General features: G+C 42.1%; 1 protein-coding gene and 1 long non-coding RNA gene across 2 annotated transcripts in view; both read left to right on the forward strand.

Moving 5' to 3' along the window:
• Positions 1 to 1,364: 1,364 nt before the first annotated feature.
• Positions 1,365 to 6,355, forward strand: LOC138788997 (uncharacterized). Its single transcript, XR_011362678.1, has 3 exons — positions 1,365 to 1,383; positions 4,025 to 4,222; positions 6,106 to 6,355. It is a non-coding gene; the product is annotated as an uncharacterized lncRNA (long non-coding RNA).
• Positions 6,356 to 9,110: 2,755 nt separating this feature from the next.
• LOC138788995 (complement factor H-related protein 1-like) overlaps positions 9,111 to 23,125 on the forward strand; it is a 30,484-nt gene continuing 16,469 nt past the window's right edge. The window contains exons 1-6 of the mRNA XM_069967473.1: positions 9,111 to 9,363; positions 9,586 to 9,642; positions 13,195 to 13,362; positions 19,254 to 19,359; positions 20,545 to 20,621; positions 21,796 to 22,008. Of these exons, the coding sequence (XP_069823574.1) occupies positions 9,285 to 9,363; positions 9,586 to 9,642; positions 13,195 to 13,362; positions 19,254 to 19,359; positions 20,545 to 20,621; positions 21,796 to 22,008 (700 nt within the window). The 5' untranslated portion in view covers positions 9,111 to 9,284. The remainder of the gene's footprint in view (positions 9,364 to 9,585; positions 9,643 to 13,194; positions 13,363 to 19,253; positions 19,360 to 20,544; positions 20,622 to 21,795; positions 22,009 to 23,125) is intronic.

Raw genomic sequence — 23,125 nt, forward strand, 5'->3', positions numbered from 1 at the left:
TGGCAATTTTAATTTAATCAAAATATGTAAAGAGAAGCATCTAACCTGCTAATATGTCCCGATAGAGCAAGGGGCGCTGAGGATGGAGGTACGTTTCTTACCTTCATCCCGGCACTGTTTTCAGGATATTATCTTTATAATTAATATGCTAATGAGGAGTTTTAATGCACTGGGGGTGGGTTTACTGCCTTCAGCGCAATGATCCACCCCGCCCCTCCCAATGAATATTGGGGGGGGGGGTGCTTTGCACTGCTTTGTTATTATTTCATCAGAGGGGTGGGGTGGCCGGGGTGGATCGGTGCACTGAGGGCGGTAACCCAGCCCCCAGTGCACCAAAATGCCTCATTAGCATATTAAATAAACTGCTAATATCCAGTACAAAGGAATGAAGGTTAGATGCTTCATATCGATGTATTGTAGCAGGGTTGAATTTATAAATAAATTGTGCAGCAACTTATAAATTACCAGCGAAACAATATATTTTAGGAAGAACTAATAAAATCTCACCTACATTTTCTTTTACTGATTAGAGTCAGATACAAAAAATAATTCCTTAAGGGCCAGTTCACACACCGCGGAATCCCATCTGTTTCTGTGTGACACTGTTTCTATATGGGAGGGCTCGCGTGCCCCCACTCTCCGTGGCTGTCCAATCAAAGAATTGACATGTGAAATTAAGGGGGACATTGCTTACATACTCGCAGCGGGATGTAATCTTATTCAAACTGAAAGTGCTTTGAAATCCGCTGGGAATACGCTATGTTTGTTTTCTGTTTTTCAGGACCGTGTAATATCAAGAAAAAGGACATGGATGAAAATAACATAGGGCTAAAGTGGATAATCGCTGCACAATTTACCAGTCAACACGGCGACATCATAGAATTTACTTGTCAAGCTGGATCTGAAGCTCCTCCGGACACTCCGATGAGGATTTTTTTTTGACAATGGAAAACTGGAGTATCCTAAGGGAGGCATTTATTAAGTCCGGCGTTTTTTACGCCGGACGTAAAAATGCCCCCGCAGCTCCGGCGCTACGGAGATTTATGTAGAGGCGGACTGCCTCTACATAAATCCCGTGCGCGACGTTGCGCACCGCCGAAAACCTACGCCAGCTGAGGACTGGAGTAGGTTTTCGGCGTACATTTTGGCGGAACGGATGATAAATCGCGCGGACTCTGAGTCCGCGCCCTCCGTTCCGCCCACTCTCCGCCCCTTTTCCGCCCCCTTTCCGCCCCCTGGCGTACTCGGCGAAAAGGGCCGATTTGCGAATATTTTATTCGCAAATCCGCCATTTTTGCTTAAAAAAAGACGCAAATCGGCACTTTCCGCCGAAAATCAGCCAGTCGCCGGATGATACATGTGGCCCTAAATGTTTTCAAATAAGTGAGTGTCAAACCTTAGATCTTACCAAAAAGAATTATCAAACTGGTGTAAAGTAGAACTGGCTCAGTTGCCCCTAGCAACCAATCAGATTCCACCTTTCATTCCTCATAGATTCCTTAAAAATGAAAGGTAGAATCTGATTGGTTGCTAGGGGCGACTGAGCCAGTTCTACTTTACACCAGTTTGATAAATCTCCTCCATGTTTTTATCATTGTTCCACGTCTTATGATTTTTATTAGTCTTGGTAGCAGCTGCCTGGCACCGGTTACTATGAGCTCATTTTGCCATTGCCTATACCCCAAGTACTTTTCTACGTCCACCTTGCCAGTGTTATGATTTAGGAGGGGGGTTTATCATCCATGCACCTGCCTTGTTTTGTTAAAAAGTTGCAAACTTTTTGTTCACTCGCGTGAAAGTAAGTGCAAACTGTAGCTACAATCTACACCAGCTCCGAGCTGGTGTAGAGTTAAGTGAGGGTGTACCCTGGATTTATGTGGGTGTGGCTTCTGTGTGGCCACCAGTATGATGATGCTCTGGTCCCCATTATGTGGCCACTTTTGGGTTCAGAGATGTTATGTAGTCAACCCGCTGAGCCAGTCAGCAGCTGTAACATTGTTCCGCCAGGGATTGCAGACATGGCAGGTGCAACGGGGCCAATAAATCAGATTGACAAAGAACCCCCTACTTACCATGTTGAGGTTGCTTGCTATGATCTAGCTCCAATGCTTAGCAGTATATGAGGGGTCTGTGCAGCAGCACTGACAGGAGCAGAGGTGTAACACAGGTGGGAGAACAGAGGAGAAAAGACAGGAGCAGAGAAGATAAAAACTTTTTTTAATTTAGTATGCTTTTCACCAACAAGGGTTAGAAATAAATCCTCATCCCCCTCCAGCTTGCATCTTGTATTTAAAGAGATAATATCAAGAACAGTACTCAAAATTGATTTTCACAATAGACAGCGGACATCACACAATGGGACACTGCAACCACATTCATTGCAAAAAACTAATTTTAATGTGATCTAATATAACTATCGACACTGTAATGAAGAAGACTAGGGGCAGCATAGGTGTAGCGGGCCAGAGAGGTGAGAAGAGGAAGAAGAGTCATTGGTGAATTAGTAAGTATAAGTTATACTGCGCCACGGCCCTGTCATGAGAGTATTGAATTAAACCATTGATGGTGATGGAGTGACCCTATCCCTGCAAGATAATAGGGGCTGGTCTTGCCTTTGTCCCAAGTCGGGGGGAAGGGGGTCTACCCACTGACGCATACCTTGACTCTCTCTACTTCGCTGTAGCGGCTGTAAGGGGGCTGCACCTAAGTGGCTGATGGTAATGGTGGTCACTGTGACAGACTTTGTAGCTACCCCATGGCTAACCCTCTGATACTGCTGTCTGGCCATAGTGGGGACGCCCTTAGTGTTAGAGATGAAATATCTAGAAAGGGGTGGGGTTATGCTAATGAGCTGCTTTAATGCTGCATTTAGACGGAACGACTATCGTTCAAATGTGCACGATAACAATCGAATTTGAACGATAATCGTACGTGTAAACGCAGCGAACGTTCAAACCACGAGCCAGAAATCGTTCATTTTGATCTTACAACATGTTCTTAAATCATCGTTCGTCGTCCGCAAAAAATTCGCAGATCGTTCCGTGTAAACAGTCGTTCACCGATTTAACCAATGTGCGAGATAGGCTTAAGCGCTCGCAAAACGATTTTTTCGTACGATATATCGTTCCGTCTAAATGCTGATCGTAATTTTTTAAAAATCGTTACTTCAAAATCGTTCATCGGACGATCCGTGTAAACGCAGCATTAAAAAGACAGCTGTGTCAGGAAGGAGTGGAGTAAAGAAAAAAAAGTGATAAAGGAGCTGCGCATCTCTCATGAAACATTTTAACCCATTCAGGACCAAGGACATAACTGTACGTCCATGTTTGTGGTGAGTTCCCGCTCCTGGATGCACAAATACGTTAATGGATAAAACAAGCATGGAAGATGCGTCCATGCCGTCTGTGGTGGGTTCCTGCTATCAATCATTGCTAGGCACCCGCTGCAACTGTCTGGACCAGAGACGCACTGCGATTCCAACAGTTGCTGTCACGTCAACCATAGCAGAAGCATCTAGCAGGGTAACTGATGTAGAAATCTCCCTCTGTTCACCTTTGGGGCTCTGCAAAGTGATCACAGAGTCCCAATAGTAGACATTGAAACCTGGAGGCTTTACTGAGGCTTTCAATGTCCTTGTTATGGAAGCAAGGACACAGTGCTCTCTGCTGCCACCTCTGTCCATGTCAGGAACTGTTGAGTAGAAGCAAATCCCCATAGAAAACCTTTCCTGCTCTGGACAGTTCCTGACATGGACAGAGGTGGCAGCAGAGAGCACTGTGTCAGACTGGGAAGAATCCACCACTTCCTGCAGGACATACAGCAGCTGATAAGTCGTGGAAGACTGGAGATTTTTAAATAGAAGTAATTTACAAATCTGTATAACTTTTTGACAGCAGTTGATTTATAACTTTTTATTCAGTTGAAGTTCCCCTTTTGGCCCAGTCCTGAACATGTTACACTTGTTTTAAAAGTGTGAAAAGAAATGGAAATTATAAAGGTGAATATGTTTTTTTTTTTCTTTCAGAGCCGTGTTATACCACCCCTAACATCATGAAGGAACATAACATACAGTCACGGTGGACAGATGACAACTTTTTGTACAGTGAACATGGGGACGTCATAGAATTTATGTGCGCACCTGGATATGAAGCTCCTGAGGACACGAACATGAGGATTGTCTGTAAGCATGGAGACATGGATTATCCCAAATGCTCCAAAAGAAGTAAGGGTCAAAATCTTACATGCTACTGGGAGATCATGTTCTCATCCTATACATTTATACACAGCAGGGGCTCCGATAGACGCCTCAAAGCTTCCCCCTGGTCGATGCTGGGCACTTCGGGATCACACCCCAGGATCTAACCCACTGTGTCAGTACATTCACCCTATGGGTGGAAGTCCACTCAATGGTTAGGATAGGGGACAACTCAAGTAAGAGATCATGGGGGGGTCCGACCTCAGTACCCCCTGCTGATCTCTGTATCGGGCCCCTGGCTGGGGTCCGACCTCAGTACCCCCTGCTGATCTCTGTATCGGGCCTCTGGCTGGGGTCCGACCTCAGTACCCCCTGCTGATCTCTGTATCGGGCCCCTGGCTGGGGTCCGACCTCTGTAACCCTTGCTGATCTCTGTAACGGGCCCCTGGCTGGGGTCCGACCTCTGTAACCCTTGCTGATCTCTGTAACGGGCCCCTGGCTGGGGTCTGGCCTCTGTACCCCCTGCTGATCTCTGTATCTGGCCCCTGGCTTCTTTGTTTTGAACATGTGACCCATTGCTCTATTCATTCCTATGGAGCCGCCGGAAAGAGCTGAGTAAGCACTGTTCTGACTTACTTGGCCCTTTCCAGCGACGGAGCACAAAATTGCACAAAGGCGTGTGTGGCCTCCCTGTGTGCTTAAAGGGGTACTCAAAAAATAGTTTTCAAATCGACTGGTTTCAGTAAATAATACAGATTTGTAAATTACTTCTATTCAAAAAACATTAGTCTTCCCATACTTATCAGCTGCTGTATGTCCTGCAGGAAGTGATGTATTCTTTCCAGTGAGACACAGTGCTCTCTGCTGCCACCTCTGTCCATGTGAGGAACTGTCCAGAACAGGAAATGTTTTCTATGGGAATTTGCTTCTACTTTGGACAGTTCCTGACATGGACAGAGGTGGCAGCAGAGAGCACTGTGTCAGACTGGACAGAATACACTACTTTCTGCAGGACATATAGCAGCTGATAAGTACTGGAATTCTTTAGTTTTTGTGACTAAAAATAATTTACAAATCTGTATAACTTTCTGAGACCAGTTGATTTGAAAACAATTTTGTTTTACCGAAGTACTCCTTTAATTTACTACAATTTATGTTTTCGTCCAGGAATAAACTGTAACAAATTGAAGGGGTAATGAATATACCAGCTTGGATCTCACCAGTGCCCTCACTGGTGCCCTGGATTTATTGAGAGATGTGCCACCTATGGACATGGGAAGAATAGAGTCCGTGGAGGACTAAGACAGAACATTTTATACTTTTCACATTAATTTATTTTAGTACTATTACATTCAGTTATAAGAGTAATAAGGATAGATAGATAGATAGATAGATAGATAGATAGATAGATAGATAGATAGATAGGAGATAGATAGATAGATAGATAGATAGATAATAGATAGATAGATAGATAGATAGGAGATAGATAGATAGATAGATAGATAGATAGATAGATAGATAGATAGGAGATAGATAGATAGATACATAGATAGATAGATAGATAGGAGATAGATTGATAGATAGATAGATATTAGAGTTGATCCGAACCCGAACTTTCGGCATTTGATTAGCTGGCGCTGCTGAAGTTGGATAAAGCTCTAAGGCTATGTGGAAAACATGGATAAAGTCATTGATTGTATCCATGTTTTCCAGACAACCTTAGAGCTTTATCCAAGTTCAGCAGCCCCAGCTAATCAAATGCCGAACAATCGGGTTCGGATCGACTCGAGCATCCTTGAGGTTCGCTCATCTCTAATAGAAATATATAATTTATTGGTTTGTTTCCAGCACGATGTATTTGTAAGATACTGCAGGTAATATTTTCTATTCTTTCCATGTTTTTATTATAGAGTAAACCTGAATGAGAGCTTGATGTCCCATGTGACTCTTACCCCAGTGATTGGAAACTCCCCTTTAAATGTCTATATTGTCATCTGAATATTGAGGATAGAGCATACTTACTCAAGATGGAAATACCCTTTAAGTGGTCAATACATTGGGTAAAGACCAAGATTTTCTGTCTGTCCCTGAAAGTAAAACCTCCATGTGCATGCCTTCTTGATGTTTTTGTCCTTGGGACTCTCTAAAATATATTTTATTGCTGGACTTTCTTCTAAATAAAATTTTAAGTGCATTCAACCCCTGTGAGATTAAATCTTTTTGACTTAATATTAATATTTGGTTTGATTAATTGATTAAAGATGAGTGAATCTTCCCGTATTCATCTTTGCGGGGGGGAGGGGGTACATAGGGCCCTTTGGTTCAGCTGAGATTCACCCAACAATCCCTGGGAAAACTTCAGATATACCCGCTCCTTACCTCCCGTTGGTGACAGCATTGGTGTCCGTAACTTTAAAAAAAAAAACTGTTTACATGTCGCAGAGACATTGATGGGTCAATGGGTGTGTGAAGACCATTCACTAGAACAAGCTAGGGGAGAAGCGATTGGCCGAATGCAGAGACTGGGGGGGGGCAGATTTTATGTAGCTGGGAGAGAGGTTGTAGTACCACTGGAGCCTTTGTCACAGTGGCCAAGGTTGTAAGGTACCCACCCCTGGTCACCCTTGGCACGGCTGCTCTTGGTTCTAGGGAAGGTGTTGCGCACTAAGAATGAGTCCAAGTAACTTGAAACAGGCTTTATTGAAAAGCTTTGTAGTACAATACACAGTACACAGTCTTTTGATATAAAAGTGCAAACATAACAGGGTATAACACTTGTAGTTTGCTTACTAGTAGAGATCACAGCTGGCTTCCTCTCAGATAAGAAAAAGACACCTTTAGGAAAGTTCAGTCTTGGCAGAGGAATACAGATAAGTGTTCGAAATAGTCTGTAAATATAGAATGTACTTGAGATACTCGATGGTAACGACTGTGACTTGAATTACCCCTTTGTTAAGATGAACGGTGGTGACGTAGAACTTGCAGTAACCTTGTTTATACAGTGGTGGTGACATGGGCCTGCCAGTTACAGCTTAGGGCCCTATCCAGACTCTAAGCTACTCAGCTGGGGTTGTGAGAAAAAAGTCTTACATCCACAGGAATTAACATCCGGCTAAGCTATCTTGTGGGATTAGAGTGACACAGGATCAGGGATGCAGGCCCACCTAGTGGGAGAGCTTGCAGTAGAGACTCAGCTTATTGCACTTTGCTAAACTACTGACTTAAGAAATACCTCTTGTAGGTTGAAGAACAATTGCCCAGTGTGGATAGGGTTGGTCCCGCCTTTCACCCCAGCCTCACCGAGAGGTGCTCTGTATATATTCACTGTAACACTGTGATTAGAATCTGTCCCAACCCCACTATAAATTGTTCAAAGAGACCAAGATAACCCTCTGTAATAAGACAGTGACCTCTGAGGTAGCTAGCTCAGTGTAAATTTCAGTAGCTCGAGTCCCAGGCTTGAACTACTGGGCGAAGTTAACCTCTCAAGAAGGAAGTCCAGCAGATACCAGCGGGATACTTTGGCCTAGGCCCTTTGTCCCACTGAGGATCAATCCTTTGACTTTACAGATTGTAGTGACTGTTAAGAAGGATAGCATAAGCAAGGTTGACCCAGGTGACAGTCCCCCCCCCCCCCCCCCCCCCCCCCCCCCCCCTAGGGCTTAGCAGTGTATCTTGGCTGCTTGAAAGTCTCTAATAAGAAATCTGTAGCTGTGGTTCCTGACGAGAGCTCTAGCCCTGTTACAAACTACAGCAGGAACTTTTTGTCTGTGTCTTGCTATCTCCACCATCCACTAAAGAAGACCCTCCCACCTGATTTTGTACTGCAGTTCTCTCTTGGTTTTTACCTCTGGCTTGTATTGGACTTTTATTCTAGTTCTGATTTTTGACTTATATGTTCCTGGTTGGTTTGACGTGGACTGCTGACTACTCTCACGACAACTCCAGCACTTAGCAATGTAGGAACCTTCACCCAGTTGTCACTTGTAGCCTAGCATAAGTCCAGTAAATAGGCAGGGACAGAGGCTCTGGGTCAGATCAGGGCTCACTCCATCCCCTGACTAGACAACCTAATAGTCTTTATTGTTGCTGTACCTAATAGCCATCCCTGTCCCCTGTTGCTGTACCTGATAGTCTCCCTTATCCCCCATTACTGTACATATAGTCCTGTGGATAGGTGACAAGTACGTTTTTCTTGGAATACGCCTTTAAGTGAACAAGTGTACACTACCTAAATAGCAGTAAGCAGTAACAAAACAGTATTTGTTTTATAGCCTATAAGTAGAGATGAGCGAACCAGGTTCGGGTTCAAGTCGATCCGAACTCGAACGTTCTGTATTTGATTAGCTGGGGCTGCTGAACTTAGATAAAGCTCTAAGGTTGTCTGGAAAACATGGATACAGCCAATGACTATATCCATGTTTTCCACATAGCCTTAGGGCTTTATCCAACTTCAGCGGCCACTGCTAATCAAATGCCGAAAGTTCAGGTTCGGATCGTCTAGAGCATGCTCCAGGTTCGCTCATCTCTAACTGTAAGTAGCTGAAAACTAATAGTCAATAAACGTGACCCACCAGTTCATAATATAATAATAATTTTCGAATTAAAATGTACATTTTTAGTTTAACCTTTTGACCCTTTTAGTTTTGTGCAGGAGAAACCATTCCTGCTATAAGCCTCAGTGGTTTAACTGCTTAGTGAGCGGATTTTCCATTCCCTCATTCTTCAGATCCCTTTCATGACAATGCCGTCTAGCTCACTGTGGGTAAAAGTAACTTGGAAAAGTTTTCCATAAATACAGCGTTAACTAAAAGACAGGAAATCGACCTACCCAAGAACCACACATACAAAGCCTTACTGTTTACTAGTACATGTAGATCCCACAGAGTGAAAATCCCCAACGCATTCAGATCCAGAAAACAGGAACGCTCGGCAGACAACAGAAGACATTGTATCCAATTTGCCGTAGCCGGGATTACGCAATCAATAGAAAAAAAAAGGAACTTATAACAGCTATATTAAAGGACAGAATTAGCCAATATTTTGTATTTCATTTGGACAGAAAACAAGAACCTAAAATCCTGCCAAGATGTCTAGGCTGGCTCTCATCACCGGTATGGTATCACTTACTTTGTGCTGTTGTTATACTTCTACGCCACCTGAAGAAGGTAAGAGTGTACTGTGTCTTTAAGAATCTTTTGATGTGAGTTTTCATAGTTGTAACCTGAGTAGATTTCTTATTATTACTGACCCGATCTATTCCTGGTGATTCAATCTGCGTAGGTTATATACTGTAGCAGGATCTTATTCTTCGTAGTATGTACATTGCTTATATCTTTCAAGTTAGTAAGATGTTTCCGTTTTTTTTGTTTTGTTTTGTTTTTTTTCAGTAGGGAGCATGGAAACTGCATCCCAGTCATATGTCAGCGTGACTCCTGCGCAGCAATGTGAGTGCATATCTCTGATAAAATGCTTATAAATCAGTCAGATATAAATTGCCTAAAAAAATTTAGAAGATTTGTTTAATAAAACAAACAAACATAGAATGTGCTGAAATACAAATCCTGTTCATCTACAGTTACTCTATGTATATATAAAGGACTCTTTCTATGGTCACCATAACTATGTCGCTATAGTTTTCTCCCCCCTGAGACCTGTACTTTATGGATGTTTATATTCAGTAGACGCTGCACATGTTCTCGTATTTTAACAGAAACAGTTTAGCAGTGAAATTTGGCAATAGTGATTGTTTTCCTCCTCCCCTTCCAAGAGCCATAACTTATTTATCCACTGGGAGAGTCTGAGAGGTCTTTTGCAGGGCAAGTTGTACTTTCGATATTTGACAATATAATATGCTGCAAAACAAAAAAACAAAAAAAAGTGGAATGAAATGGGGAAAAAAAAACTTGATTCAGCAACTTTATAAGGAGTTAGTTATTATAAGATTTACTCTGCTCTGCTTTAGCTACAGACAGGGGGATTACAGGGATTCCAACGTTATATAGTGCTGGTCTTACTTTTCTCTTTTTGATATATATATATATATATATATATATAATATATATTTATTTTATTTTTTTTCATTTACTTTTTGTAGAAAAAGATTTTTTTTTAAAGAAAATAAGCTTTTTTACTTTAGTTTTCCTATAGAAATAATTAAGGTGTGGGTGCCCTCACACATACTTTATGTCTGGTATTTTTTTTTTATGCGTTTGCATTATTTCTGGCATTTTTTTTCTATCATTTTTTACTTTTTGTGCCAATTATCTTTTCAGTAGTTTAGGAAGGTAAGAGACATGCCATCCTCCTCGGCGTCTCCTGTGCAATAGGGACATATCGGCAGGTTAGATTCATCTAACTTTATGATTGTTCCCCTTTAAATATATTGCTATGGGCCGCACAGCCCTGTTAACACAGAGAGATATGTACAGCTAATAGCGAGAAACTTTGCTGCTGCACAAAAGATGCGACCAGCCAAGAAGTGGGCATTTTTACGCTCCTTGGCAGATTGCTGAAACTTTTACATGGCCAATTATTGCCCGAAGGAGCGTTTCCTTGCTGATAATCAGCCTGTGTGAAAGGGGCTTAAAGTGACTTTACCACTAGGCCCAGGCTGAAGCACTGGAGGCGGCCGACCCACCCTTAGTGGGAGGAAACCGCAGCCCCTCCATAATGTGACTCCATTAGAATCAATGGAACCCTATCATAGGGGGGAGGGGGTTTCCTCCCACTAAGGGTGGGTCGGCCGCCTCCAGTGCTTCAGCTTGGGCCTAGTGGTGCAGTCACTTTAAAACCAGATCTCAAGCAGTCCGAATGATGTGAGATCTGGGCTCTCTGCAGACATATTATCGCTTCCAGTACTCGTCGGGGAAGATTTATCCATCAAGAATGTCTTTTATTGCCGATAACAACCAATCACAGCTCAGCTTGCATTTTACCAGCGCTCATGAATATCTGAAAACTTAGCTGTGATTGGTTGCTAAGGGCAACAAAGGACAATGTTACTGTCAGACTGTTTGATAAATCTCCCCCTTTCTAGACTGTTCGGGTATGTTCACACTGAGTAAATCAGGCGAGCTTGCGCGCCTCCTTTGACCCTGCTCTCTGCTCGAACAAGCGACATGTCATTTCTTTGAGCAGAGAACGGCGTCAGCAGAGACACGCGCTCTCTCCCATAGACAGGCTATGGCACACTGAGACAGGCGGGATTCCGCAGCGGAGAGTTCCGCCTGATTTACTCGGTGTGATCATACCCTAAGGGTGGAGATTTATAAAGTAGTCTACTATTAAGAATGTTCTTTGTTACCCACAGCAGCCAATCACAGCTCAGCTTTCAAATATTCAAGAGCCCATGGGAAAATGAGCTGTGATTGGGTAATGAATAACTATCACAGGTTGATAAATCTTGAGAAAAACACAACGAGAAACACAACAAGAAGAATGTAGGAGCACATTTATCAAAGTTTTTGCCTTGCGCAAACTACAAAAAGTGTAAATTTTGTGCAAGGACCCCCATGCACAAAAGCGGTGGGCTTTTTTCAAGTTTGCGTCTTGTGTGCCATGTGGATGGAGAGGGGGTGGGGAGGGGTCTCTGCATGTCCTCTCAGCGCGCAAATTTGTTAAAATATCAACCTTCAAGCCTCCAGGCGTAAATTTTTTTGCCTGGTGTGCAGCAGCTTTCCCTATGATGGATTTATCAAACCCAGCGACGGGAAACGGGAAATAAAAAATTTGACGTGCACACAATGATAACCCTGTAAAGCATTACCTGTCATGATGTGCGCTTATTCAGTCGTCTTGAAATCCATTCTGGTGCCAGAAGGTCGTCTATCCGTGGATACAACTACGCTAGATTGGTATTGTGAACGAGCCCCATTCTAATCCAATAGGGCTTGTGCACGGTAGCATTTCCAATATTAGGTGCATAGTAATCACATAGAGCATTTGACATGCCCTAAATTCACCTTTGCCAATATCAATGTATTGCACTGTCTACTCTTCCAAATTGCCATGTTTCCCAGAACACGGGAGATCTTGGCAGAGACAGTAAGTCATATTGGCTGCTAGAAAACAGGGAGAGCTTGTGACTTCTGTAATTACAGAGCTCTTTCAATGTGTACATTGATTCATCTATGCATGCCTTCCTATATAAGTATAATTATACTGTATACAGTACAGTCACTGTGAAGGAGTGTAGAACTGGAATTCCTAGAAATAGGAGCTTTTAAAAAAAAAAAAAAAAAAAAAAGCAGAAGTCCAAACTATAAGTTTTCAACCCATTTCTAGTACAGTGATGCCTTGGATTACGAGCATAAATTGTTCCGGGACTGGGCTTGTTATTCAAATCACTCTTAAACCAAAGCAAACTTTCCCATTAGAAATCATTGAAATGGAGAAAATTGGTTCCACATCGCAAAAAAAATGTGTTTTTTTTTTAGAACAGGTAGAACAGATGTAACAAACATTCAGAAACATCTGAATATGTTATTTTATAAGTTACTGTACAGTATAGCAATAGTCAGCATGTGGTGTATAATGTATAGTAAGTGCATAAACCTGATAAAAAAGCAGCAGTTTGTAGATACAGGATGGAGACGCAGATCCCCATAATGCAGTAGTGTAGTACAACAGGCTAGAATAGAGAGGCAGGGCTGCTGTCAGAGGTCTGTGTGGTCACATGACAGCATGGACCAATCAGGAAGCGAGAGTCACAGACGACAGTTCAGGAGGACAGTGACTTTTCTATACAACAGTCTTCAGAGCTCCCCTTTAAGAACAAAAATAACCCCAAAAATTTGCTTAAAATATATATTTCTTTTCAAATTCACAATATATTTTATGGCAAAAAATTATTACAATAAAAGTATGCCTTTTCGAAGGCGAGGAGGAAAAAAATTAAAAAGCGAAAACAAAAAGGGGTTAACTTGTATGGTGCAAAATGTGATACCAAAATAACCAATATCAAGTTCTAATTCTACCCATTCTACTTTTTTTTCTAGCTAAATGTTCAAACCCACCAGAAAAAGAAAATGCCTATTTGGTGGGTGACTGGGTTGAAGGCCAACCGGTGACCTACACCTGCCGCCCCGGATATGTCCCAAATGGCAGAATTCGGATGATCTGTTTAGAAGGAAAATGGCAGACACTATCAAGCGGGTACTGCAAAAGTGAGCATAACTATATAGACGTGATGGTTTATTATAGAACAGTGGGATTTATTTTATTGTATTGTCCATTAATCTTCTAAGCTTTCATATTTTGCAAGAAAGTAATTTTAGCAGTAATCCATATTCCAAAATAAAGCCCCTTTATTGAATGCTGTAACGGTTAAATTAGTATTCCCACAGCTAGGATAATGCCATAACATTATAAGGGATTCAGAGACCTGAACTAATCCTGAAAATGAACAGACCCAAGCCCTATTAGCTCTTTTCTTGCACAGCAGCACCCCCAGAGTTGTGGAGAGGTATTGCAGTTCTCTTCAAGGCAGGTGGAGAGGAATATCAAAGTGTAAGCTACAGCTCCGAAGGCCCCTTCAATCTCTAGATCATCGCGGATCCCAAAAGTCAGGCTATCACCAGTCAGAAAGTAAAGGCATGTCATAATAATATATCATCACTTCTAATGGTGGGACACATAATCAACATATTATAGATACTGTATATATACACTAAATGGCCATTTTAATATATGGCCATCTGGTAGCAAATTAAACCCCTTTTGGCCTTCAGATCTCCAGTAATTTATTGTGGAATAGATTTTACTAGGTAAATTTTAAGTAATATTGGCCGATGTGGACAGGATCGCTGATCGCAGTTTTTAGGATAGAGATTCTGATGTGTTCTTGTTCCAAAGATGCTTATTGGATTAATGGTGTAAAAACTGGGAAGGCAATCCATAACCAATCCATAACATTATGACCCTTGCTGCCTCTCCTGCTGCCATAGGGGAACAAGCCAGCATGGAGGGATGAACTTAGCCAGATACAAGGCTTACATAAGTTCTACTACCCATGAGATAAGTGAACGGAATTTCACAAACCGAAGTTTGTTACAAACTTTGCAAAAAGTTTTATTTGTTACCATACCAAATTTATTGCAAAGTTTGTAAAGAAGGCGGCTGCACAAATCAATACAAATTAAAAAAAAAAAAAGGTTATTCTTACCTATTCGCACTCCCCCAGTGTTTTCTTATGGGTCTCTAGCGTCCTCCACTAGTGCATCACTGCATATGTTGAGTGCTTCGTCCCCCGCCAGCTTCTTATGTGTATATTTGCTTATTGGGGATCACATCAATGCAAAGCTAGCTAAATGTATATTATTTTAGTAGATTAAGCAGTTGTACACAGGTAGTTTTTGTAAGCTAGCTTTCATAGAGGCAAATCCCGTGTATGGCGAGTGCTTCCTACCCACCAGTTTTTTTTTTTGTGTATATCTACTTATCGGGGATAGTGTCTATGAAAGCTATCATACAGAAAACTTACTGTATGCAACTGCTTAATCCCCTAAATAATATAAATTATATACATTTAGGGGATAAAGCAGTTGTATAAAGGGAGTTTTCTGTATGCTAGCTTTCATAGAGGCGATTCCTGTGTATGCCAATTGCTTTCTCCCCCTCCAGCTTACTTTGTGTATATTTACTTATCACAGGATGTTTTTTGTTGCAGTGTTACTGTTTTTCGTTTCCAACGGCAACATTGGAACAAAAACGTGCTTTTTAGTTTGGTTCGTTTAAGGTTTCGGTTCAAAAAAACCCGAACTTTGCTTCAAAGTTTGGCAAAGCTGCTGAACCGAACGTTTGAAAAATTTGCTCATCACTACTTTCCACACATCCACCCACAGGTATTAGTGTAGCAAGAAAACATCCCCCAACTATTACAACCCATACACCATTACACCTCTTCCACCAGCCTGAACTATTCACACCTGAACGAACAAGATCATTGATTCCTGACGCTCGTGCCAAACCCCAACCCTCCTATCGCCATAGTGCCACAGAGTTCTAGATCCATCTGACCAGATGTTAGACATGTTAGTTTGACACCAGCATAGTATTTCCCTAAGTTCCTTGATCCTTCTCTAACTCCTTACGTCACTGAATGACTTTGGTCCACAGGACCCTCTTTCTCTGGATGTTTTCCCACTATTATTCTAATATACTCTTGATACTGTTTCATGAGAAAACCCCCAAGGTTGGCAGGTTTCAACGTCCTAGCCCATGACCAGTCGCTCAGATCATTAGATTTTCCCATCCAATAAACTGATCCACAAAAAAAGATTGATCGATTTTATGCTTCATTCTTGGTTCACAAGCCTAATCTAAATACATGGGGGGAGATTTATCAAACATGGTGTAAAGTGAAACTGGCTCAGTTGCCCCTAGCAACCAATCAGATTCCACCTTTCATTCCTGACAGACTCTTTGGAAAATAAAAGGTGGAATCTGATTGGTTGATGGGGGCAACTAAGCCAGTTTCACTTTACACCATGGTTGATAAAGTGGCCATTCAGAGTATATAGTTCTAGTTACAGCAATTACCTCATTTATATCTATCATCTAAATTATCTGAATTGCTTCCTTTGCGAACTGGCTATTTAGGTGAAGCAGGGAAATTTAAATATTGCTCTTCCTGACACCATCTGCAGAACACAGACACCAGACAGGAGATGTATGGGATTCATGCAGAGAGATGACGGTTGTAGTGATGCGTATAAAGTACCTGTGTTCTTTGCATGGCCCTATGGACTCAAGTCTCATGTATCTCCTATATCACAGGTCTCAAACTCAGGCCCCCTAGTTGTTACAAAACTCTGCCTGGCATGGTGGGATTTGTGTAGTTTTGCAACAGCTGGTTGTTGGTCGTTCGCTAAAAATTCGCAGATCACTTGGTGTAAAAAGTCTTTCAAAGATTCACCCTGTGTGTGAGATGGGCTTAAGGGATCTTAAAACGATCACAATATAGATTTTTCTAACAATTTATTTCTTTGTCTAAACCAGACATGTCAAACTCTGACCCGCAGAGTCATTTTTTTTGGCCCGCCTAAGAAATCTGTCATTATCATACAGCTGGCTCGCCGAAGTTTATTATTGGCCCGTTCAGAATGTGTAAGCAAAGATCTATTGGCCGGCTGCCTAGCCCGCCAACAAACATCACATGTTACCCTGCTTTTGCCCTCCTCCTATGCTGCCACTGGATATGTCCTGAACTGAACCCACCTCCCAGTAAGTCGTGTAATTGTACTGCGCAACTCACCATTTCAGGGTTGTGGCTGTAACTGTCAGGAGTCCAAGACACGTGATTATGTTGAGACAGCCTCCTTTTCTCTGCCACCGGAGCCGCCTGCACCTGACCAACTGCCCCCCCCCCCCCCCCCTGGACAGGACATGTAGCATCTGCTGCCCGGGCCAACAGGGTCCGACCACCACACACACTGACCTCCTTCCCTCAGCCGATGGCAACCCAACTCATGGACACATGAAGGATGCTGGGGGGTTAACTGGATTCATTGTGGATGCTGGGGGGTTAACTGGATTCATGGGGGATGCTGGGGGGGTTAACTGGATTCATGGGGAATGCTGGGGGGTTAACTGGACACATGGGGGATGCTGGGGGGTTAACTGGACACATGGGGGATGTTTGGGGGGTTACTGGACACATGGGGGATACTGGGGGGTTAACTGGACACATGGGGAATGCTGGGGGGTTAACTAGACACATGGGGGATGCTGGGGGGGGTTAACTGGACACACGTGGGATGCTGGGGGGTTAACTGGACACATGGGGGATGCTGGGGGGTTAACTGGATTCATGGGGGATGCTGGGGGGTTAACTGGACACATGGGTGATGCTGGGGGGGTTAACTGGACACATGGGGGATATTTGGGGGGTTACTGGACACATGGGGGATACTGGGGGGTTAACTGGACACATGGGGAATGCTGGGGGGTTAACTGGACACATTAGGGATGCTGGGGGGGTTAACTGGACACATGAGGGATGTTTGGGGGGGTTAACTGGACACATGGGGATGCTAGGGGGTTAACTAGACACATGGGGGATGCTGGGGGGGGTTAACTGGACACACGTGGGATGCTGGGGGGTTAACTGGACACATGGGGGATGCTGGGGGGGTTAACTGGATTCATGGGGGATGCTGGGGGGTTAACTGGACACATGGGTGATGCTGGGGGGGGTTAACTGGACACATGGGGGATGTTTGGGGGGTTACTGGACACATGGGGGATACTGGGGGGGTTAACTGGACACATGGGGAATGCTGGGGGGTTAACTGGACACATGAGGGATGCTGGGGGGGTTAACTAGACACATGGGGATGTTTGGGGGGGTTAACTGGACACATGGGGGATACTGGGGGGGTTAACTGGACACATGGGGAGTGCTGGGGGTTAACTAGACACATGAGGGATGCTGGGGGGGGGTTAACTGGACACATGGAAGATGCTGGGGGGGTTAACTGGACACATGGGGGATGCTGGGGGGGGGTAACTGGATTCATGGGGGATGCTGGGGGGTTAACTGGACACATGGGGGATGCTGGGGGGTTAACTGGACACATGGGACATAAACTGGACTGGACAATTATACACGATTTTTCAAGAAATATCATGGTCGGCCCACAACTTAGCCCAAGTTTTTAATTTTGGACCACTGATGTTTTGAGTTTAACACCCCTGGTCTAAACGCTGATCGTAATAAAAACCAAATTGTTGCTTCAAAATTGTTAAACGATCGATTGGGCGAATTGTCGCTCTGTGTAAACGGACCATTATTAAAATAGATGTTAACTATACTTCATATATAAGCGGAGGTTTAACTGAGGGTAACTGTTCATTAAAGATAGTTTAAATATAGAGCATTTATATTGTGGTGAGGGACTGGTGCAATATGATGAAACATGGTGGTGTTATTATAAGCAAAGCTGACAATTTTGTGGTGAGCAATTCCAGAAAATAGTACGAACCGCAAGTGAATAAATACGTGGTTAATCTCTTCCACAAATTGCATCACACCCGTCCACAGGAAGGAAAAAATACATAATTCAATGTCTGGCTCTAATTAGGAAAGTCACACGTTCCCTTTAAAGAGGTACTCCGGGGAAAATCTCTTTCTTTCAAATCAACTGGTGTCAGAAAGTTATATAGATTTATAATTTACTTATTTTTAAAAATCTCAAGTCTTACAGTACTTATCAGTTGCTGTATGTCTTGCAGGAAGTGATGTATTCTCTCAAGTCTGACACAGTGCTCTCTGCTGCCACCTCTGTCCATGTCAGGAACTGCTCAGAGCAGGAGAGGTTTTCTATGGGGATTTTCTACTGCTCTGGACAGTTCCTGACATGGACAGAGGTGGCAGCAGAGAGCACTGTGTCAGACGGGAAAAAAACACCATTTACTGCAGAACAAAGCTGCTAAGTATGGGAAAAATTTTAGACTTTTAAATAGAAATAAATTACAAATCTGCATAACTTTCTGATACCAGTTGATTTGAAAGAAAAAGATTTTTGCCAGAGTACCCCTTTAAAGAGGGTTTTTCCAGGACAAATCAATGCATAGCCTATGATTTAGGTCTGTTCCCTATGTAGTGGTGGCACCAGAATACTGCAGCCTCAGCTCCTATTGAAGCGAATAGGTGCAGTACACCACTATACAGAGCCATCTGCTTCAGGCTCCGCTCTTAGTGTAGTGTGGGCACCGATCAGCTGATCAGTAGGGTAACCTGCCAATCAACTATAAATAGTTTTTTTCCTAGACAACCAAACCTTTTAAAATAAATTTTCAGGCAAAATATATTGATAACCTATCCTTGATATAATTAATCAATAGCAGATGGGTGGGTTGCCAACACCTGGGACCCCTGTGATCACCTGTTTGCCAGAGCCGTGACATAGTTATACACAGTGATATACAGCAGGGAGATCTTATAGATAGGTCATCGATAGATTTTGCCTTTAACTTCATCTGTGTGATCTGTAATGATATGACTGTCATCAAACTTGTAGATTTCCTATTAACTTTGTTTTTCCGATTGTCACAGAGAGATCATGCGGTCACCCTGGAGATATCCCCTTCGGCACATTTGAACTAAAAAACTCTGAGAGCTTTGTGTTTGGAGCTGAGGTGGAATACTCCTGCAATGATGGGTGTGTACAAAAATTTACATAGCTATGTTTTATTCCACAGAACACTTGTCGCCAGCGTTACCCCCTACATGTTGGCATCACCAAAAAGAATTTACTTGACCTTCTCTCATTTTTAAATGGAAAGTTCTTAGAAAAAAAAAAAAAGCATGGGCAGCAGGGGGGTGCAGGAACTTAATAAACAATGTATACTTACCAGTCATCGCGCCTGAGTAGTGCCACTCCCACGTCACGGGGCACGGGGATAGGTAAGAATACTTTGTCTATTATGTTCCAGCACCCCCTTCCCCGTCTTTTGTTTTCTTTTGGGGTTTTTTCTATGTCATGAGACGTCTCCTTTAACTTCCTGTGCAGCCATTTTCATTTTCTCCTCCATAATGTCAGAAAAGAAAGAAAGCGGAGAGCGGACTCTAGTGTCAATTGACAACCCTCAGGGATTGAGACTCCTTAAGCATACAAGATTACTCACTCTTTGGGGGGAGTAGTCGCCAATCTCTCCCCCCCCCCCCCCCCGAGTATTCTTGCCTTCTTATGATAACAGGACTCCACCATCTCCCGCACCGTCCTTTGTAAGATGAAGGTACAACTAAAATTCTGGCAATGGTATTTACAGTCACAGCGTTCTCTGTAAATTTGGCCTTAGAGGGGTTATCCAGCGCTACAAAAACATGGCCACTTTTCCCCCTCTCTTGCCTCCAGTTCAGGTGTGGTTTGCAATTAAGCTCCATTTACTTCAATGGAACTGAGTTTGAAACCCCACCCAATCTGGAGACAAGAGAGAGTTAAAAGTGGCCATGTTTTTGTAGTGCTGGATAACCCCTTTAATAATGCTACATGTTATTAGTTTGGATATTCCTGCCTTGTAACTATTCAAATATGACTGTCCACTTCAGCAAGTCGGGGAGATTCACATCAGCCTTGGGCAACTTCCTGTCTAGACTTTTTGAAGCATTACTGTAATAAAAAAAAACTACTTTTTTTCATTGGACCCCACCACCACCACCGATCTCTATATATATAACTGTAGCAGCTCACTTCCCTCAGCTATGTTTAGAGACTAGTTGGGGTCTCAGAACTATACCAATAATAATATATACTTCAAGATCGTCAATGGAACCAGTGAAGATATAAAAAATTATGTATATATCCTATCTTTACCTCCATTTACTATATGTGTTTTTTATCCAGATATCAGATGGTGAGCAAACAAAACACTCGAATATGTGCTGCAGATGGTTGGACGAATCATCTTCCTCACTGTGAAGGTAACTGTGAATATCCAATATTATGCAATAATATTAATATGCAAATGTTATTCATGCTCCCTTGATGAGTATACTATTGAGGAAGTTTATGGTTATGAACAGTGTTGCGCGAGCACTAAAATGCTTGAGTGCTCGAAACCCTATTGAAATCAATGGGAGATTCAAGCATTTAACCAGGTGCTCCTTGCTCGGCAGAGCGGAGGATGCCTGGTTTACCTTCAAGTGACCTATTGCATTTTTTCATTCTGATTTTGGTATATTTCGTCCCTTGCAGAAATGTGCAAACAAAATATACAAAAATTAGAATGAAAAATATAATGCATTGCTGGAAGACACATTAGAACTCCAGCGGTACGCAGCTAATTGACAGCATACCGCTGGAGTTCTAATGTGTTTTGCAGTAACCTATTGCATTTTTTCATTCAAATTTTTGTATATTTCATCCCTTGAAGAGATATATACATGAACTATACAAAAATTAGAACGGAAAATACAATGTTACTGCGAGACACATTAGAACTCTGGCAGTATGCTGTCAGTTACATGTGTACTGCCGGAATTCTAATGTGTCTTGCAGTAACATACTGCATTTTTTCATTCAACATTTTTTTTTTTATATTTCATGTACACATCCCTTCAAGGGACTAAATATACAAAAAATTTGAATTAAAAAAATGAAAAAAATGCTACATGTTACTGCAAGACACATAAGAACTCCGGCAGTATGCTGTCAATTGCTTGTGTACTGCCAGGGTTATAATGTGTCTTGCAGTAACACATTGCATTTTTTGGTTCTAATATTTGTATATTTCATTTACACATCCTTTCAAGGTACAAGATATACAAAAATTAGAATGATAAAATGCAACATGTTACTGCAAGACACATTAGAACTCTGGCAGTATGCTGTCAATTGCCTGTGTACCACCGTAGTTCTAATGTGTCATGCAGTAATTTGGTGCTTTTTTTTTCCCGTTCTAATTTTTGTATATTTCAATTACACATCCCTTCAAGGGACTAAATATACAAAAATTTGAATGAAAAAAATGCAATAGGTTACTGCGGCAGACGGGAAATATAATTCCCATGAATAGCTCATCCATACTGCCTTTTTTGTCTATAAAACCTCTTTAAAACAAAATCTTTTCATCTCAGTACTCTAATTTCATTACAGCGCGACTATGTCCGCCAGTGAACGATGACAGTGTAAGAGTCCTGACTTACGTGACAGATGGGGAATTTTCTATGGGTCACGTTATAAGCTTTAAATGCAAAAATCCAAAACAGAAGCTTAGAGGGCCATCTACAATTTACTGTACATCAGACGGAACCTGGAACACGAATCCTCCAACTTGCAAAAGTGATGTAATTCGTAAAAATGTAACAGGTAAAGACTTCCTTACCTTAATAGTAAAATATTTGGAAATAATAATAATCATTGTTGTTAATCTTATTATGTCTTTATTATGTTTATTATCTGTATACTGTTTATTTATTTTTATTTTTTATATTTATTTTATTTAGTATTATTATCAATTTATTTTCTTTCAAGTGCCAGAGATTTGCAATTTACTTCTATTAAAAAATCTCTAGTTTTCCTGTACTTATCAGCTGCTGTATGCCCTGCAGGAGGTAAATGGTGTTTTTTTCCAGTCTGACACAGTGCTCTCTGCTGCCACCTCTGTCCATGCCAGGAACTGTCTAGAGCAGGAGAGGTTTTCTATTGGAATTTGCTACGGCTCTGGACAGTTCCTGACATGGCAGCAGAGGTGGCATCAGAGAGCACTGTGTCAGACTGGAAAGAATACACCACTTCCTGCAGGACATACAGCAGTGGTTAAGTACTGGAACATAATTTTTTTCTCTCCAGAGTACCCCTTTATAAGGCTGGGTTCACACTACGTATATTTGAGGCTGTATGTTTGAGGCTGTATAGCAACCAAAACCAGGAGTGGATTGAAAACACAGAAAGGCTCTGTTCACATAATGTTGTAATTGAGTGGATGGCCACCATATAATGGCAAATATGTGCTGTTATTTTAAAACAACGGCTGTTGTATTGAAATAATGGAAGTTATTTACCGTTATATGGCGGCCATCCACTCAGTTTCAACATTGTGTGAACAGGTCCTTTCTGTGTTTTCAATCCACTCCTGGTTTTGGTTGCTATGAGGACCTGGCATGAGGACCAAATACAGCCTCAAATATACATAGTGTGAACCCAAATCTGCAACATAGGCGGACGCCCATACTATAAACTGTGCAAATAGTTAAGGGGGTTCTGTTACACATTTACTATCAGGGCCGGGGTAACACTACGTTAGTGCAATCCGTTTTTTGCAAAAAGCAGATGAAAAAAATGGATGCATTTCTGTGCATCCGATTTTCCATTGACTTCCATTATAAAAAAAACATCAAAACGGATCTGTTTTTTTAACGGACACAAAAGTAAGGTTAGCTACATTTTTGTGTACGTAACAAAAACGAATCTGTTTTTGATTTTT

This window comes from Dendropsophus ebraccatus, chromosome 4 (genome assembly GCF_027789765.1).
Source record: "Dendropsophus ebraccatus isolate aDenEbr1 chromosome 4, aDenEbr1.pat, whole genome shotgun sequence".
Taxonomy (NCBI): Eukaryota; Metazoa; Chordata; class Amphibia; order Anura; family Hylidae; genus Dendropsophus; species Dendropsophus ebraccatus.